The 20,768-nt window shown below is 38.0% G+C and overlaps 1 protein-coding gene across 2 annotated transcripts in view; it reads right to left on the bottom strand.

Annotated features, from left to right (window-relative positions):
• Positions 1-20,768, bottom strand: part of ZDHHC15 (zinc finger DHHC-type containing 15) — a 135,538-nt gene that overhangs the window by 62,549 nt on the left and 52,221 nt on the right. For both annotated transcript variants that reach the window (XM_008064993.1, XM_008064992.2), the window contains 2 exons: positions 17,229-17,349; positions 1,557-1,626 (listed from right to left, as the gene is read on the bottom strand). In XM_008064993.1, coding sequence (XP_008063184.1) covers positions 1,557-1,626; positions 17,229-17,349 — 191 coding nt within the window. The remainder of the gene's footprint in view (positions 1-1,556; positions 1,627-17,228; positions 17,350-20,768) is intronic.

The following is a 20,768-nucleotide window of genomic DNA, read 5'->3' as shown; positions in this document are numbered from 1 at the left end:
CTATTCTGTCCTCAGTTATTCTTAGCATGAGGCAATCACAATAACACATTATAAGATCATACTGGCAGCATGTCATATGCCTAGAAGTTCAACTTTTTAAAGAAACTGGAACTCCAGGATATTAATACAGAGAAAAATGCCAAGATGCCCTCTCTCATTTTATTCAATTTTCAGTTTAATAAAAGTACAGAAGAAAACATACGTATAGCCTCTATTTGAATCATGGGTAAGATAAATATGGGTGACATAAACACTCAAGAGAAAAGGCATAAAGATTAATATATATGTATCAACCATAAAAATGGAATTTTACAAAGATGGAACAATTTAAGCAACAAAACAAAGTAATTGGGTTATAATGCAAAATATAAAATGAATATGCATGTCTCCATATTGATATAAATAAATGACTGAATAAATAAGAATAAGAGATAGATTTTCCAAGCAAAAGAATTCCAAATAATTCAAGGAGAAAGGACACAACTTCTCATTCCTTTAGCATGAGCTGCACATAGTGGCTTCCTTCCAAAGAATAGAAAAAGTGGCTCCCTTCCAAAATATAGAAAGGGGAAAGGAAGGAAGAATAGAAGACAGAATGGAGGGAAAATTTTTATTTCTCTAATGCAGCTATTGCAGTGCATCATAATAGACTTTACAGTGGAGAAATCTGACAAACACTACTTCAGCCAGATAATCAAAATTACATTGTAGTGATAAGTCATGTTTTTATGTACCCTTGATAGGATATAATAAAAATGTCACTTTACCTCTAAAGTCTTCTTCCCCAAATCACATTATCCCAATCTAATAATAATGAGAAAAATATCAAACAGTCTGGGTGCACTGGCTCATGCCTGTAATTCCTATGCATTGGTAGGCCAAGGCAGAAGGACTGCTTAAGGCCAGGAGTATGAAGCTGCAGTGAGCTGTGATCGTGCCACTATACTCCAGCCTGGGCAATGAGAGAGACAGAGGGTTGGGGGGAGGAGGGACATTCTACAAAATGACCACTAATCCTGAAGACTGCCAAGGTCATCAAAAACAAGGAAATTCTGAGAAACTGGCACAGCTAGAGGAGCTAAGAAGACATGGTGACTAAATGTAATGTGACATCCTGGATGGGATCCTGGAGCAGATAAAGAACGTTTGGAAAAAACTGAGGGAATGTGAATAAAACTATGGACTTTAGTTAAAAATATTGTATCAGTATTACTTCATCAATTACAACAAATGTACCATACAAAAATAAGATATTAATAATAAGGGAAACTTGATGTAGGGCATACAGGAGCTATCCTCGCAATGAGTCTGTAAGTCTAAAACTGTTCTAAAATAAAAAAAGTTCATTTGCAAAGTGTGGTCTTATTTCTCTTTCTTATTTTTAGAGTAGCCTGAATCATCAACATCCCTGTGAAGGTTTTTGGTATGTGCTCATTTTGATGGAAATAAAATGCTCTTATCTAGGCATTGTTACAAGCTAGGATCAGTCATTTTGTTGTCTAGGCAACCATCAGTGGCCAAGCTCAGCCCAGGGGAAAAAAATGGCTGTCACTTACATGGCACAGACAGAGCAGTGGTGGCAACGATCTGGCTTGATCAGATGGCACCGGTCACAGAATCGTACAGCTATAGGAAAAAATAAGGTGGTTAGCACTTGTTAGGGCTCAATATGAGATCTTGTATCTTACTAGCCTATCTGGATGGCTTGTTATATATTGATTACTGACAGTCAAACTTATCTCAAGTTGCCAAGCAAAAGACAGATCACACAGAAAAATCATGGTATGCATTCTTTTCCTTGCTGGATCAATTTTCAAAGCACTTTTTGGAGGAAGAAGGGAAAATATCTAGATGTTTGTCATAAGATTTTTTATTATAAAACAAAATATACCATCAACTGCTTGAGGGATATTGTGAAATCATTTAGACTCTGTTTACCTAAACTTTCCTACATGAAAATAAGTATTCATACTTTATCTTCTGTCTTCAGTTAGAGTGCATGAGGTAGATAAAACTCCTACAACATGGCAAAGAGGATGGTTCTTAGAAAAACAATTTGGAGAACAGGAGAGACATTCTAGAACAATTGTTCAAATAACCTTTTCACAGATAAAGAATATAAAGACCTGAGCCATATCAAGTGCTATGCCTAAGGTCACACTGCAAGTTACTGGCAGAGCTGTGACCTGTACAGTTTTTCTGACTTCTTATTTTAAGATTCTCCTCACTCTATAAGTCTGTTATATAAAAAAATCATTTTTCCTTTCCTCTGTCCTTCCTTCTTTTCCCTTAGATGAAAGGCATTTCCTTTCCTTCTCATTTTCTTCATGTTCATTGATAGACTATGACTGCATTAAATGTGATTATTAAGTACAAAAACTAAAATTATGAATAATTTGAACTAATATAATAATTTCATCTAAAGTGCACATTATGGGTACATAACAGATTCAACACAATAGACTGCTATGCTAACTCAACAGAGTTTTGTGTTCATTTCTACCGATGAGATGTGTTTGTGCATGCATGTGTGCGCGCGCGCGTGTGTGTGTGTGAGTGTGTGTAAATAAAGTTGTGGGTATAATTGAGCCAAGAAGGAAAGGATAGGAACATGCATGTCTGGGTTTTTTAAAAATATCTTTTTAAATGCACCGTCAATGCCCCTATTCTAGTTTAAGCCACCGCCTCTCACCTAGATGACTGTAATTGATGTGTAATTGATCACTGTTTTCATTCTTCCTCCTCAAAATACTTACTATAGAGAGTAGCTGAATTATCTGTCAAAGTGTAAATCAGATCATATCACTCTCCACTTAAAACTCTCAATGCATTTTCAACACACTTAGAATAGAACCCAAACTCCTTACCATAACCTGTATTATCTGGTCTCTGCCTATCTCTTCAACTTTATCTTGTACCACTCTCCATCTACTATGCTCCAATGACACTGACTGCCTATCTGCTCTTGTAATTTGCTCCAATTTCAGGGCTTTTAGTACTTGCCGTCCCTTCTGCCTTGGATGGTAATCCCTCTGCTCCTTGCATGGTGTGATAGTTAATTATGTGTCAGCTAGACTGGGTCATGGAGTGCCCAGATATTTGGTTAAGTATTACTTCTGGGTGTCTCTGTTAGGGTGTTTCTGGAGGAAATTGACATTTGAGTTAGTAGACTGAGTAAAGCAGATTGTCCCCCCCAATGTGGGTGGGTGTCATCCAATCTTTTGAGGACCCGAAGAGAACAAAAATTCAGGGGAAGAAAGAATTTACTCTCTCTGCTTGACTACATGAGCTGAGACATCAATCTTTTCCTGTCGTTAGATCAGGGCTCATGTTTCTTAGGCCTTCAGACTCAAATTGGAACTTACATCATCAGCCCTATGCTGCTCAGGCCTTTGGACTTGAACTAGAATATACATCATGGGTTCTCTTGGTTATCAGGCCTTTGGACTCAGACTGGTACTACACCACTGCCTTTCCTAGGTTTCTAGCATGCAAATGGCAGATAGTGAGACTTCTCAGCCTTCATAATCATGTGAGCTAATTCCTCATAATAAGCCCCTGGAGAACACTGATACAGATTTTGGTATTGAAGGTGATTATAGAGAACCAGAATTTTAAGAGTGAGTTTTCTGAATTGGTTCCAGAGTTTCTGGGATTGGCTCTCCAACCTGATTAGATTTAACAATGCTAATGACTCTATTTCCAGTAATAGAGTACTGTACTAGTAATCCATGGTATGATCTGGCCATGGAGATATGCAAAATATCTCCAATGAACACTCTTAATCAGCCATTTATGAGAAGCAAGTAACTGAGTGACTATGTATATGATAATTTTTAACTAATTAAAACAATGAATACAACATACAAAGTGGTGAAAGAAAAGGATGAACTCAGGGATTCAAACTAATTTACCCAAAAACTTCTATGTATCTCCTGAAGGACGTGTTTATCTCCTGTAGCCATAGGACTGAGATTGCTGAAAATCAAACACAGAATTTTATTCTGTGACTAGTTGAATTACAAAGATAGTTGAACTACAAGTCTTACAGGTTATGTACTGTTAAAGTGAGGACACTAATTGGAAAAGAATAGGATCTTGTAAGTTAGGATAGGGATATGAGACAAGATCCCGATGAAGCCAGAGATATTGAATCCCTAAATTCTAATGAGAGAAGAGTCCTCCCCACCACAAGTGCAAGTGGCCTTCTTGCTGTTAGTAGTATGGGCCTCTCCACCTCTGTCTGAGGGGATTAACCCTGTATTGCTGAGGAAACTGAGTCCACCATGCAAGACAATGCTGATTCTCCTCAGGACCTACTTGTTTTTGCTTCTAGAACTATAATTAGACTCAAGACCCAGTAGATCCCCCAAAAGTGGATTGTAAAGTGTGACCCATGAAGAAGTGCTCTACACTCCAAAATAACTATTTAAGTTTTCTAACTTATACAGACAGAAATCCAGTGAAATGTGTGTGGGAATGGATTCTGAGGGTGTGGGATAATGGAGGAAAGAACATAAAGTTGTATCTGGCTGGATTTATTGATAGGGGCCCACTAAGCAGAGATTCTGCATTTAATGCTGCAGCTCAGGGAGTTAGGAAGTACTCTAACAGTTTTTTTGGTTGGTTGACTGAAACATGATTTTAAAAATGATTCACTGTGATTGAATTGGAAAAAACTAGACCTGCCTTGGTTTAATGTAGAGGGAAGGATTAAAAGGCTTAGGGAGGCTGGAGTGTTAGAGTAGATTTGTCGTGTAAGACCTTCTCACTCTAAATGGGATGGTCTAGAAAACACACCTTTTACTAATACAGTAAGAAATTTATAAAGAGAGCCCTGGCATGCTTGAAGAGCTCTGTGACTGTTCTCTGTATGCCAGATCTCACTGTACAAAATACAGTCACTGAACTGGGAAACCTAAATGCAATGGAAATAATTGGATCACAGGGTGGCAGGGGCCAAGTGGTGGTACTCAACTGCTAAAGGCAAAGTCAGTGTGGTTACCATAATGGACAGCAGAGTCAAAGCAGCAATCACAGTCTGACTTGTGCAGATCTATTGTGTCAGCTAGTTGATCATGGTGTTCCTAGAAGTGAAATAGATAAGAAGCCTACTACTTGATCTGTGTAAGCCGAAAAATTCTAGGAAAAGTGAACAGAAGTCTAATCTGAATCATAAAAACTGTCATGACCCCTCAATCAATTCCCAGACTTAAGCCAGTATATATATCCAAAATCCTTTGAATAAAGGGGAGGGTGGGTTCCCTTGAGGAAGGACCCCAGAACACTACCAAAATTTTATACTGTTAATTTCTCTCCCAGCTTTCCCCAAAGGGGCCTATGAACTTTTACCAGGATAACTGTACACTGGGAAAAATAAAATAATCAGTTATTTGGGGGACTACTGGATACTGGCTCTGAACTGATACTAATTCTAGGAAACCCAAAATATCATTGTGGTTCACCAGTCAGAGGTGGGGCTTATGAAAGTCAGGTTATCAGTGAAGTTTTAGCTCAGGTCAGTTTCAGAGTGGGCTTAGTGGGTCCTGGAATCCATCCTGTAGTTATTTTCTCAGTTCTGGAATGCACAATTAGAATAGATATACTCAGTAGATGATAGAATCCTCACAATGGTTCCATAACCTGTGGAGTGAGGGCTACTATGATGGAAAAGGCCAAATGGAAACTATTAGAGCTGTCTTTACCTAGGACAACAGTAAATCAAAAGCAAGATTAGTGCCACCATCAAGAACTAAAAGGATGCAGGCATGGTGATTCCTACCACATCAACATTCAACTCACCTATTTGTCCTGTGCAGAAGACAGATAAATCCAGGAGAATGACAGTGTGTTATTGTAAGGTCAATCAGGTGGTGACTCTAATTGCAGCTGCTATACCAGATGTGGTTTCATTGCTTGAGTAAATTAACACACCCACTAATAACTGGTATGCAGCTATTGATCTGGCAAAGCTTTTTTCTCCATCTCTGTCAACAAGCCCCATAAGAAGCAGTTTGTTTTTAGCTGTCAAGGCCAGCAATACACTTTTACTCTCTTACCTCAGTGATATATCAACTTTTTAGCTCTATGTCTTAATTTAGTTCACAGGAAACTTGATCATTTCCCTTCAATATCACACTGGTCCATTACATTGATGACACTATGCAAATTGGACCTAGTGAGAAATAAGTAGCAACTGCTCTAGACTTATTGGTAAGACATTTACATGTCAGATGATGAGCAATGAATCTGACTAAAATTAGGGGCCTCCTACCTAAATGAAATTTTTAGGAGTTCAGTGGTGGGGTATATGTCACCTTCAAAGGCAACTGATAAGTTGTTGCATCTGGTTCCTTCTACAACCCAAAAAAGAGGCACAATACCTAGTGGGCTCATTTGGATTTTGGAAACGACATATTCCTCATTTGGGTATGTTACTCCATTTACTGAGTGAACACCAAAACTGCTGGTTTTGAGTGGAACACAGAACAAGAGAAGGCTCTGAAAAATGTACAGGATGCAGTGTAAGCTACTTGGTCATGTGATCCAGCAAATTAAATGGTGCCTGAAGTGTCAGTGGCACATAGGAATGCTGTTTGGAGCCTTTGGCAGGCCCCTATAGGTGAACTGTAGTGCAGGCCCTTAGGATTTTGGAGTAAAGTCCTACCATCCTTTACAGATCTCTATTCTCCATTTGAGAAAAAAGCTTTAGCCTATAACTGGGCCTTAATAGAGACTGAATGCTTAACCATGGGTCACCAAGTCACCAGGTAACCTGAGTTACCCATTGTGAACTGGGTGTTATCTGACCTACTAAGCTATAGAATTGGGACACTGGAGTACAGCAACACTCTATTATCAAATGGAAGTGGTATATATGTGATCAGACCTGAGCAGGTCCTGAAGTCACAACTAAGTTACATACAGAAGTGGCCCAAAAGTCATGGCCCCCACTACTATTACAGTGTCTTCTCTTTCCTAGCCTGCATTTATGGCCTCATGGGAAGTTCCCTATGATCACTTGATTTAGGAAGACAAGGTTTGGGCTTGTTTTACAGATAGTTCTGTAGGATATGCAGGTATCACCTGAAAGTAGACAGTTATAGCACTACAGTCCCATTCAGTGATATACCTGAAATACAGCAGTGAAATCCTTCCAGTAGGCAGAATTTTGAACAGTGCACCTGGTTGTTCACTTTGCTTAGAAGAGGAAATAGCCATATGATTATATCCAATTTATGGCTGTGGCTGCTGGTTTGGCTGGATGATCAGGGACTTGGAAGGAAGATGATTGGAAAATTGGTGACAAGAACATATGGAGAAGTGTGTGGACAGACTCTCTGAATGGGCAAAAAATGTGAATATATTTGTGTTTCATGTGAATGCTCACCAAAGGTCGATCACAGGTCTTAGTCTGTTAGGGGCTGCAATAATAAAATACCACAGACTGAATAGCTTCTAAACAACACATTTATTTCTTACAGTTCTGGAAGTTGGGAGGTCCAAGATCAAGATACCAGTTGATGCAGTACTGGTGAGGGTCTATTTCATAGACAGCACCTTCTTAATGTGTCCTCATGTGGTCCAAGGTGCAAGCAGCTCTCTGGGCCCTTTATAAAGGCAATAATCCCATTTATGAGGGCTCCATCCTCATGGCCTAATCACCTCCTCAAAGTCTCCATTTTCTATATTATCATCTTCAGGGTTAGAATTTCTAATATATACATTTTTGGGGTACACAAACATTCAGACCACAGCACCACGGCAGAGAAGGATTTTAATAATCAAACAGACAAAATGACCTGTTTTATGGATCTCCATCAGTCTCCTTTCCTACCCATTCCCGTTACTACCCAATGGGCTCATGAACAAAGTGGCCATGACAGCTGGGATGGAGGTTATATGAGCTCAGCAACATAGAATTTCACTCATCATGGCTGACCTGGCTACAGCCACTGCTGAGTGCCCAATTTGCCAGCAGCAGAGTCCAACACTGAGCCCCCAATATGGCACAATTTCCTGAAGTGATTAGCTATCTATCTGGTATCAGGCTGATTACATTGGACTGCTTCTATCATGAAAGGTGCAGTGTTTTGTTATTTTTTATTTTAAAGATGTAGGGTACAATTCAGGTTTAGGTACATAAGTTGTCATCGTATAGGTGAAGTTTGGGCCTCCAAATTGTTCTCATTTCCCCTGGTTTTGGATGAGGTACCCTTATTAATGTTATCTACCTTCTTCCTCCCCTGGCAGTAATCTGCTACTGCCAATCTCTTTCATATAGTATTATGATAAATGTCCAGGGTCCAGTTATGAGTGAGAACATGCAATACTCAACTCTTTGTTTCTGTGATACATCACTGAGTATGATAGATTCTAAATCCATCCAAGATGCTGTGAAGTCCATAATAATTTTGTCCTCCTTTATGGCTGCATAATATTCCTTTGTGTATATATCACTTTTTTTTCCAGTCCACTTTCGATGGGCAGCACAGTTGGCTCTATGTTTTTGCTATTGTGAATAGTGCTGTGATAAACATGCGTGTGTAGGTATCTTTTTTGTAGAATGATTTGAGTTCATCTGGACATATTTCCAGAGGGGAGACTGCTGGGTTATACAGAAGGTCAATATTTAGAACTTTTAGAAATCACCACACTGTTTTATATAGAGGTTGTACTAGTTTACATTCTCACCAATAGCATAGAAGCATTCCCTTTTCTCCACGTCCTTACTAGCATCTGTTGTTTTCTGAGTTATTAATGATGGCCATCCTGACTGAAGTTAGGTGGTATCTCAGTGTGGTTTTGATTTGCATTTCATTGATGATTAGTGAGGCTGAGCATTTTTTCATCTATCTGTTGGTTGCTCAAATGTCTTCTTTTGGGAAGTGTCTATTCATATCTTTTGCCCACTTTGTAATGGGGCTGTTTGTTTTCTTCCTTTCAGCATGTTTGAGTTCCTTGTAGATCCTGGATGTTAGGCCCTTTTCAGATATACAGTTGGCAAATATTTTTTCCCATTCTGTGGGCTGCCTCCCCACTCTCTTAATGGTTTCTCTTGCTTTGCAGAAGTTTTTCAGTTTGATGAAGTCCCACTTGTCAGTCTTATCTCTTATGGCATGGGCTATTGGGGTTTTGATCAGGAATTGGTTGCCTATTCCAATTGTCATAAGGGTGTCGCCTGTGTTTTCTAAGATTCTTATAGTTTGAGATTTTCTTTTCTTTTTTTTTTTTTTTGTTGAAGTCTCACTCCATCGCCCAGGCTGGAGTGCTGTGGCACACTCACAGCCACCCCAGCATTCACCTGCTGGCTCCGGCGATCCTTCCGCTTCAGCCTTCCAAGTAGCCGGAACTACAGGCATGCACTACCAAGCCTGGCTAATTTTTTCTTTTATTTACTGTAGAGATGAGGTCTCGCCAAGTTGCCTGGGCTGGTCTCCAACCTGCGGGCTCAGGCAATCCACTCGCCTCAGCCTCCCAAAGTGCTGGGATTATAGGCTGATCCACCAAGCCCAGCCCTAGTTTGAGGTTTTACGTTTAGGTCTTTGATTCATTTAGAATTATTGATTTTTGTGTGTGGCACATAGGAATGCTGTTTGGAGCCTTTGGCAGGCCCCTATGATGGAAAAGTCCAAACGGTAGGGGCCCTGTTTCATTCTTCTGCACACGGTCAGCAAGTTTTCCCAGCACCATTTACTAGGTAGGTTCTTCTCTCCCCAGTGGTTATTGGTGGAGGTTTTGTTGAAGATGAGTTGGTTGAGAAATTGAGGTTTTGCTTCTGGAATTTCTATTCTGTTCCATTGGTCTATGTGTTTGTTCTTGTACCAATATGCGGTTGTTTTGATTATTGTAACCTTATAGTAAAGTTCAAAGTTCAGAAATGTGATACCTCCCACTTTGTTTCTTTTGCTGTGGATTGTTTTGGCTATTTATGGTCATGTATGTTTCCACATGAATTTCTGTATTGTCATTTCCAGGTCTGAGAAGAATGATGATGGTAATTTAATGGGTATTGCATTGAATCTAGAGATTGCCTTGGGTAAGATGGACATCATAACAATGTTGATTTTTCCAATTGATGAGCATCAAAAAATTTTCCATTTGTTTGTGTGTTCTTGGATTTCTTTGAGCAGTGTTTTGTAGTTTTCATTTTAAAGTTCTTTCACCTCTCTGGTTAGAAAGATGCTGAGGCCTTTCTTTTTTGTGTGGCTGTTGTGAATGTGATTGTGCTTTTTATTTGGTTCTCTGCCTGTTTGCTTTTGGTATATAAAAATGTGACTGTCTTTTGCTTGTTAATTTTGTTCCCTGAGACTTTGTCAAAGTCCTTTATCAGTGCAAGGAGGTTTCTGACAGATTCTCTTGGGTTTTCAAGAATGTATAGCTCTATGCACACACATCAAGAAAATAGAAAGATCATGAGTTAAAAACCTAAGAGGGATATCATAAGTTTAATACCTTTTTAAATGTCTCCTGTACAACTTGCCTAAAAGAAGCATATTCTCTTAGGGACTGGATATCTGGGAAGGATTTTAATTCTTGATCACTGATGAAGCTTAGCTTCACTGGATATGAAATTCTTGGTTGAAATTGTTTATCTTTGAGAACATTAAAGATTGGGTTCCAACCCTTCTGGCCTGTAGTGTTTCTGCATATAAGTCTGGAATGATTCTGATTGGTCTTCCCTGGTAGGTAGTATGACATTTTCTCCTTGCTGTCTTTAGGATTTTGTATTTTATACCTACTTTGTGTAGGCAAATTACTATGTGTCGAGGGGTTGGTCTTCTAATAAGATGTCTTTCAGTGTTCTCCGAATCTCTTGTGCTTATATCTGTGGTCAGATGAGGAAAGTTTTCTTGAATGGCCTCATGTAATGTTTGTTCCAAGGTGTTTTCCATTTCTCTTTCTACTTCAGGTATACCAATCAGATGTAGGTTTGGTTTCTTGATAAAATCACATATCTGTTGGACAATTTCTTCTTAAGTATTGTTCTATATTTTTTAAATATTGCAATCATTCCATCTTTTGGTTTTCCAGCTCTTAGATGCTTTGTTCTGCTTGATCAATGAATACTTTATTTATTTATTTATTTCTGTTATTTCTAAATATGCTTTGTTGAGTCTGTCCAACTCCGTTGCAATTTCCTTTAGTTTTAGCCATTGCATTTCTTAAGTTCTAGCCAATGATTCTCTGATCTCTGTAAGTATCTTCTGGGTTCCATGATTCTTGAAGATAGTCATTGTTTGTGCTCCAGTAGCTGTTCCAGGCACTGTCTCTTTGTTGGGGCTCTGAATGTTTCCAGTAATTTTTTTCTTCATTTGTAGTATTTCTTCTATCTTTCTCTTTAATTCTGTTGCTCCGTGGGAAATGGAGAAGCAATAACTTCTGATATTTGCTCTACCTTCTGTCCTTCCTTGAGCTGGAGCTCTGAGTTTGTTCAATTATGAAATAAGGCTGGAGGTGGGACATTGTGCTATATCTTTACAATTTTGAGCATTTACTAAGGGGTGAGGGAGGGGCTGCAATAATTCAGAACCTACTGATGGGTTACAATGCTTGTTATCTGGTGAATGATTCAGCTGGGACTCACTCTTCTTCTCCACACAATATAATCTTTCCATGGATATGCTTGTATAGCCCTGAGTCCAAGACAGAATAGATTCTGTCTTGGACTCAGGGCTATACAAGCATATCCAAGGAAAGGAGAGAAAAATGGAAAAGAAGAAAGAAAAAATAAGGAAAAAAAAAGAACAAAGAAAGAAAAAATAAGGAGGAAAGAAAAGATAAAACCCACCAACAGGTAAACAAAAGAAACAAACAAACAAAAGAAACAAACAAACAAACAAAAAAATTCCAAGTCCCAAAAACCCACTGGGAGAGATTTTCCACCTTTAGTATATCTCTTTGGGGAGGGGAGTTCCCTCTTATGGCAGGTTCTGCAACTGCAGGTCTGTTACTGCAGGTCCCTCTTAGCTGTTGAAACTTGAGATATTAGAATCTTCACCCCCTGTTGCCTGCAATTGATAGCTGGCGTGCATCCATGGGGAATGGGGGGGGGGCAACTTTCCTCAGCATCTCTGGAGCTCTCTCCTTTTTCTTCCTCTCCCTGCAAGGTCACAGCTCCCACAGCATTCAGTGTTGGTGGGGGAATGGGGCTTCTGGCATTTACCCTGCCCTCCCCATCCTGATCTCTTCCACTCATTGCCAGGGGTGGGAGGCAGTCAGCTAGGCACTCACCAGTCTCCTTCTTGGTCAGATCCATTGTATGTGTCTATCATCCAGCAGCTGGGTCAAGGCAGGGGGTGGATTATCTGAGGCTCTGCATTTGCCATTATCCACCAGGGCTTGTGCACTGGGGATGATCCTCTTTGGGTTCCTGGAGAGCAGCCCAAAAGCAATGCAGAGATCATCCCCTGGCCTTAAGATGTAGTTCTGCTGTTCTGTGGAGGCTGCCTGTAGCACTTATCTGCCCAGGCTTTAGACTAGCTGCCCAGTTCCTCTACAGACTGCTGATCCTGCCACACATGGTGTCAAGAAGGATAGTTTCCTCCTCAACACGTACCACAGTCTCTGGATTTCAGGTCCTGGTGGCAGAGCCTTGTAGCCTAGCCTGTCCCTGGAGGCAGTAGCAGTGAGTTCAGGTTTGTGGTGGCTGCTTTCTGCCACTTCTTTGGAATGCTGCTTCTGGCTCCCTCATTGTGCTTTCTCTGGGGCCCTCACTGCCAGTGTCTGGCCTGGCACTGTGGTGGTGGGGCAGAGTATAGCGATGGTAGTCACTCTGGCAGTTTCTTCCCAGGAAGGACTCTGTTGATTTTAGAAAATGGCATTCAGTGTCTACACCCTGGGAAGCATTAGGGTATAAGCAGAGTGCCTGTGGTACCAGCTGCTTCACCAGGAGAGCCCTGGCAGCTGGTCCTGATTCTCCACTCAGTCATTCACTCACACACCCACTTACACATAGACATGCACATAAATTCATCCATACACTCACTCACTCACAGGGACTTATACAGTCCATCTGGTTCCACAGCCATCTTCCTGGAACTCCAATGTTTTGTTCTTACTGGAGTAGATACTCTTGATATAGATTTGTCTTCCCTGCATGTAAGTGTTCTGCCAAAAGTACCATCCATGGACTTACTGAATGGTCTATCCATCATAATGATATTTCACACAGCATTGCTTCTAGTCAAGGAACTCATTTCACAGGAAAAGAAGTGTGGTAATGGGCCCATGCTTGTGGAATTTACTAGTCTTACCATGTTCCTCAACATCCTGAAATAGTTGGCTTGACAGACCAATGAAATTGGTCTTTTGAATGGTCAGTTATAGCATCAGCTAGGTGGCAATACCTTGAGGGCTGGGGCAAGGTTTTCCAAAAGGCTGTATATGCTCCAAATCAGTATCCAATATATGATGCTGCTTCTTTGATAGCTATGATTCACAGGTCTAGGAATCAAAGGATAGAAATGGGAGTGGCATCACTCACCATTACCCTTAGTAACCTACCAACAAAATTTTTGTTTCCTGTTTCTGTGACTTTGTGCTCTGCTTGCCTAGAGGATATGGTCCCAGAAGGAAGAATGCTTCCATCAGGAGACAAAATGATTGCATTGAACTGGAAATTAAGACTTCTACCAGGCCACTTTGGACTCCTCATGTCTCTGAATCAACAGGCCAAGAAGGCAGGGATAATTGATCCTGACTACTCAGAGGAAATTGGACTACTCCACAATGGAGGAAGAGAAGAGCATGTATAGAATATAGGAGATGCTTTAGGGCATTTCTTAGTATGCCTTGTGCTTAGGTCAACAGAAAACTACAACCACCCAATTCAGTCAGAACTATTAACGGCCTAGTCTTTTTACAACTGAAGGTTTGGGTTACCTCACCAGATGAAGAACCATGACCAACTGAAGGCAAAGGGAATACAGAATGGACAGTGGAAGAAAGTAGCTATACATACCAGTTATGACCATGTGACCAATTTCAGAAACAAGAAATGTTATTTTCATGCATATTTCCTCCTTATTTTGTTATGAATGTGTATGTATCTCAAATATATGTTGTCTTCCCTCTTTGATTCCCTTATCATGTAACATAAAATGTACTGACTTTACATTATAGCATTTAGGTACTGTTAATTTTATATCATAGCATTTAAATAGTTTTTAAGTCTCAAGATATCATGAAGAATAAGCTCACTCAAAAACTATCTCCTCTTCTGGAGAAAGGGTTAGCATGTTTTCAGTGGAATGCAGAATAGTTGTATCATGTTAGGCAGAATTATAACTTTATTATTATCTTTATTTGGAGAATAAGTATGGTTTGAGGACATGTATATGTATGGGTGCCGAGTTAATAAGGACTGTACTTATGATGGTTAATTTTATGTGTCAGCTTGATTGGGTCATGGGTTAAACAGATATTTGGTTAAATATTATTTCTGGGTGTCTCTGTGAGGGTGTTTTTGGGTGAGATTAACATTTGAATCAGTAGACTGAATAAAGTAGATTGTTATCCCCCAATGTGAGTAAGCCTCACCCAATCCTTTGAGGACCTGAATAGAACAAAAATGCAGAGGAAGGGAGAATTTACTCTCTATGCTTGACTGCAAGAGCTAGGACATCAATTTTCTCTTGCCCTCAGATTTGGACTTATACCATCAGCACTTCTGTTGCTCAGGTCTTCAGATTCAGACTGGAGTTGCACCACTGCCTTTCCTGCGTCCCAGCTTCAGATGGCAGACTGTGGGACTTCTCAGATTCTGTAATCATGTAAGCCAACCCCTCATAATTTCTCTCTCTCTCTGAATATGTATATGCATATATGTATAGTTCTACTGGCTCTCTTTTTCTGAAGAATTCTGACTAATACACATGGCTAGTTTCTTATCGTTCGGGTCTCAGCTCAAATGGCATTTCCTAGAGAGGTCTCTTCTATAACTCTCTATCATAGGGGCTGGAAACAAATGCCTCAAGAACCCAGGGAATAGTGAGTAGTAAATGAGGCAGCTGGTTGGGAATTATGTGGTACCTAAGAATTCATGCTCTCTCAAAACAGAGCTGCCACTATTCAGTTCCAGCTAATTTGTGCTATGTGGAAATGAAGATTGAATGTTGGCAGATCATCTGAGTTATCAAGAGAAGCAAGAATTCTGGATTTTTATGTAGAAACCTCCTAATTGTCAAAAACTAGCAACAAATGCAAAGTTTTTTCAAAGCAGGATTTATTGAGAGGACAGAAAAGCTACCACAGTGGGAGGGGACCTGAGGGGATTGCCCACAAATGTAAAATTTTAAAGGCACATTAGAAATCAAACAAAATATATCTCGGAGCTCAAGTCCTTCTATATACCACTAGTTTGTAACCTTTACTCTATCCCATTATTTACTACTGCCCCAAATTATGTAATTTCCTGTCTTCCTCAGAATTTAAACTCCATAGGGACCTTGCCTATCTGTTCAACTCTGTATCCCTGGTGATTAGAACAGTGCCTCACACATAGTAGTTACTGTTTAAAAATTAGTATTATGGAAGTTTTCAAGCATATGCTAAAAGTAGAGATAATACTATAATGAACCTCATGTAACATTACCCAGATTCAACAGTTATCAACACTGTATCATTTTTGTTACACCTATTTCCTCCACTGGCTTTTTAAAAAAGTTAAATGAATTGAGTTTGGAGCCCAGTGTTGCTACTTGTTAAGTGAGTGCAACCTTAGGCAAGGCATTTAATCTCTCTAAGGTTTTTTTTTTTAACTTGTAAACAATACATCCATCTCATAGGGTTATGAAGAGGAAGACGAAAGCCAGATAAGATAACTGAGATAATTAGTGAGAGAAAAGTATAAGCTAAATGGGTACCTGGGATTCAAAGGTAGGTAACAAATATTTTCCTTATAGTTATTGTTTCTTTAATCTTTAAAGCAAATCCAAATGTGTCACTTTAAACCATAAATATTTCAGTATGCATGAAGACTTTCATATACTTCAGTATGCATGAAAAAAAACACAACCACTATATTACTGTTCTAACCAAATTAATTAACAGTAAGTTCTTAATATCATGTAGTACCAAGACCACATTTAAAATTTCTCCAGTTGCCATATACCATATTAATAAATATTTTTTGAAAAATAAATAATGAACAGGTGAATATAATTTTCTGAAAGTATACATTCCAAAACCTTGAAACATGATCTTCCTTATTAAAAATGTTAAGACTCGTCAGAAGAGCCTTGGTTTTCAATTATTTTTTTTTTTACATATGCCCCATATTTTGTAGGCTTTCAACATTTAAAAGATGGAGAATTGCTTCAGCAAGTATTATGTTAGTCATGCAGATGAAATCTAAGAGTAAAATTCCAAAATGTCTATTTACCCAAGAAAAATGAATATATATCTTTGCATAAATACTTGTACAGGAATATTCATATCAGATTGACTCGTAATAGCTAAGCACCAGAAACAACCCAAATGTATATTAACCAGTGATTGGACAAACAAATTGTGATGTACGCATACAATAAAATAAGTAATAAAATAAGTATACATCAATGTGGATGAATCTCAAAAACATTCTGCTAAATAAAAGAACCAAACAGAAGGGTATATACTGTATATTTCAATTATATAAAACTTATATATTATTTCAAATATATAAAGTAGGCAAAACTAATCTACAGTGAAAAACTATAAGAATAATAGTTATTCATGGGGGTGGGACTGACCGGAAAGAAGGCAAGATGGAACTTTCTGCAGTGACGGTAATATTTTTAGAGGTTTTAGTTACATAGGGATGCACATTTTTTAAAAAACAATTTAATTGTACACTTAAGATTTGTGCATGTTTTTATATGCAAATGTGACCAAAAAGAATGATAAAATATTTAGGTGGATATGTACTGCTCATCCGAAAAATAAGATGGCTTGATGGAAGAAGACTAGAGGGATGGGTATGAAGACAGGTATGCGATAAGTCAATACAGTAAAATGTTAAGTGGTAGAATCCAGTTTACCAGAATCCAGTAAACATGTGTTTATTATACAATTCTTCCAACTTTGATATGTGTTTGAAAGTTTTTATAATAAAATGTTGAGAAAAAAACTCCATAGTGTTTTTCAGAAATTGGAAGTAAAAGGGGGCTAGTTTGAGAACATATATGACTTAGTCTTTCTGAGATCCTTGCTGAGCTGCCCCTCTAGCTGGCTTTGGGTGAACTGACCTCCACTCCCGGTTCTTGTGTAAACTGGTAGCTTCTTGGCCATATCAACAAGCATCTGTTTCTGGACCTCAGGTCTCTCTTCATTTTCATAGCGCTCCTTGTCTGTATAGGACAAGTGGAACTGGAAGCAGAAGTGATGGGTAAGACTTTGTTATCCAAGGTTCACATGAAAGATTAAAAACAACAATAATTATAAATGAAAGTATTTGTTACCTACTCTTGAATCCTAGGTATCCATTTAGCCTATACTTTTCTCTTGCTAATTATCTCAATGATCTTATCTAGCTTGCATCTTAATCTTCATAACTATGAGGTGGGTATAAAAAAAAGTAAAAAAAAAAAAAAGAAAACCTTAGAGAGATTAAGTGCCTTGCCTAAGGTTGTACTCACTTAACTAACAAGTAGCAATGCTGAACTCCAAACTCAATTCATCTAACTTCAAGATCTGTGACCCTTCCATTCAACCATAATAGGATGTTGCATACAGATGTATGATACGTTGCCGCCAGGACTGTGTTGATGATTAACCATGTTTATAAAGTTGCAAATGTTTTTCATAGGTGGCACTGAGGACACTCTTGGAGAAGCTGGATGAGACTGTGTGTGACACTGTATGCATATTCTAACCCTGCAAATGAGTAAAGACTTGAATTTTCTCACTATCTGAAGTTTTCTTAGTTTAGTATGGAACTTGTTGCTACATTAGTGCCACACTTTGCTAATCTTGTAAAATATATGCTAATAATTTTCTAAAGTAATACAATCCTGAAATATATTTTTTTCTGTCTTGGTGAAAGGGTAACAGGGGTAAAAAAGCAAAGGATCTGTGGTAAGAATTTCTGGGTTTAAGTCTCATCTATATCATGTAAATAGACACTTCTTATAAGAAGACACACAAGCGGCTAACAAAAATATGAAAAAAATGCTGAACACTAATCATCAGAGAAATAGAAATTAAAACCACAATGAGATATCACTTTATACCAGCCAGAATGGCTTAGAAAATCAAAGAACAACAGATGTCGACATGGTTGTGGAGAAATGGAAATGTTCATTCACTGTTGGAACTAGTTCAATCTCTATGGAAAACAGTCTGAAGATTTCTCAAAGAACTAAAAATTGAATTACCATTTGACTCAGCAATCTCACTACTAGGGATCTACCCAATGGAAAAGAAATCAATACATTAAAAAGATACCTGTACACCTATGTTCACTACAGCACTATTCACAATAGCAAAATCATGGAACCAATTTAGTGCCCACCAACAATCAGCTAGATAAAGAAAATGTGGTATGTATACACCATGGAATACTACACAGCCATAAAAAAGAATGAAATCACGTCCTTTGAAGCAAATGGATGGAGGTGAAGATCATTATCCTAAGTAAACTGGCTCAGAAACAGAAAACCAAAAACTGCATGTTCTCATTCATATGTGGGAGCTAAATGGTCACAAGATGGAAATAATAGATACAGGAGAAACCAATAAGGGGGAAAGTGGGGAGGAGGATTAGGGTTCAGAAACTACCTATGGGGTACAATGTTCACTCACTGGGTAATAGGCCTCCCGAGACCCAATCTTACCACCACACAATACGTGCACGTAACGAACATGCATGTGTACTCCCTGAATTTAAAATTATGTGTGTGTATAAATAGTTAGAAAATATATATGTATGCATATATACATATATATGTATATATATAATGTAATAGTTAGAAAATCACTTTGGAAAGTCAGATGTTCTCAATTAACTTTTATCTGTGAAATAGAGGAAGCCATACCTACTTTACAAGATTGTTGCAGAAGTATTCGATAATAACAAGTAAATTAAAAATTTCCTTTAGAAGTAAAATTTTTGGATTATTTAAACATATTTAATATTGCCAATATTTTAAATTTTAACTCTTATAGTTGGTATGTAGTGGTATCTTATTGTAATTTTATTTTGTACTCTTCTGACTGTTAATGATATTGAGCACCTTTTCATGAGTTTATTGGTCATTTGGATATCTTCTTGTGAAATGCCTGTTCAAGTCTTTTGTCCATTAAAAACTAATTGAGTTGTTTGGCTTTTCTTATTCTGAGTTGTAGGAATTATTTATGTATTTTGGATACTAATCTTTGGTTGAATAAATATTCTACCAATCTATTGTTTTCCTTTTCACTTCCTTTATGGTGTATTTTGATGGACAGAAGATCTTGTTGGGAGTGTAGATTTATATAATTAGTTTGGAAGACTTTGTCATTATCTACTTAAACTAAATATATGCCTGCCCTATAGTCTAGAAATTCCATTCCTAGTTATATACCCCAAATAAACGAATGTATGTATATGTATCTGTGTGTTGAAGTTTTACACACACACACACACACACACACACACACACACACACACAGTCAGCCCTCCCTATCTACGGTTCCACATTCGAGAATTCAACCAATTATGGATTAAAAACATTTAAAAATATGCAATATAACAATAAAATAGTACAAATAAAACCAATGCAGCATAACAATTTTTGCATACCATTTACAATGTATTAGGTATCTATTAGGTATGTATTAGTAATCTAGAGATAATTTAAAGTATACAGAAGGATGTGCATAGGTTAAATACAACTACTATACAAATCACTTGAGTATCTGCAGATTTTGGTATCTGTGAAAGGTCCTGGAGCCAATCCCCTGTGAATACTGAGGAGACCAAAAGACATGTACAAGAAATGTTCATGGCAGCTTTATTCACAATACAAAAAAATTTGATAACAATCTAAGTGTCTATCAATGGGTGAATGGTTAAACCAACTGTGATTAAAGGGAATAACTATCAGTAATTAAAAGGAAATGAAAAAATGCATCAACATGTATGAATGTGAAAAAACACTATGCAAAATAGTACATACTATGATTTTTTTTATATGAGGTTCAAAAACCATCAAAACTAATCTATGGTGATAGAAGTTAGATTCTTGGTTGCCTCTGAGAGACAGTTGATTGGAAAGGGGCATGAAGGAGATTTTTGAGGGTCTAAAAATATTCAAAATCTTTACCTGACTGGTGATTAAATGGGTATAATAAATAGGTAAAAATTCATCAACTTAATTCTGAAAGTAGGGTATGTATGTTATACCTCGATAAAATAGTAAGACAAATAAATTCATAAAATATCTGAGATAATTTAAATATATCTAACTTTAAAGATTGGAAATCAGGCACTCTATTTTATATCATTCTCATGCAGAGTGAGAATTAAGTATTCTCCTGGGGGTATGTGTAAATATATAGGGGCTTTTTTGGCTATTACAATAAATATAGTCCACTATGGGCATTTAATCTTTAGCCCAGGATGCTAAGGAATCTGCCATGAACTGAAGAGATACACAGATCTAAGAATTTTCCCAACCAAAGGGCAATATATCAATTTTATAGAATAGTCACTAAATAAACTAAATATTGTAAATTAATATTAAAACCTGTATTTTTTTTTTTTGAGTTGGAGTCTCACTCTGTCGCCCAGACTGGAGTGCAGTGGC

Source organism: Carlito syrichta, unplaced genomic scaffold (assembly GCF_000164805.1).
Source record: "Carlito syrichta isolate Samal-C Ts95f unplaced genomic scaffold, Tarsius_syrichta-2.0.1 Scaffold308124, whole genome shotgun sequence".
NCBI lineage: Eukaryota > Metazoa > Chordata > Mammalia > Primates > Tarsiidae > Carlito > Carlito syrichta.
The sequence above is the reverse complement of the archived record's forward strand: the minus strand, read 5'-3'. Positions and strand labels throughout refer to the sequence as shown.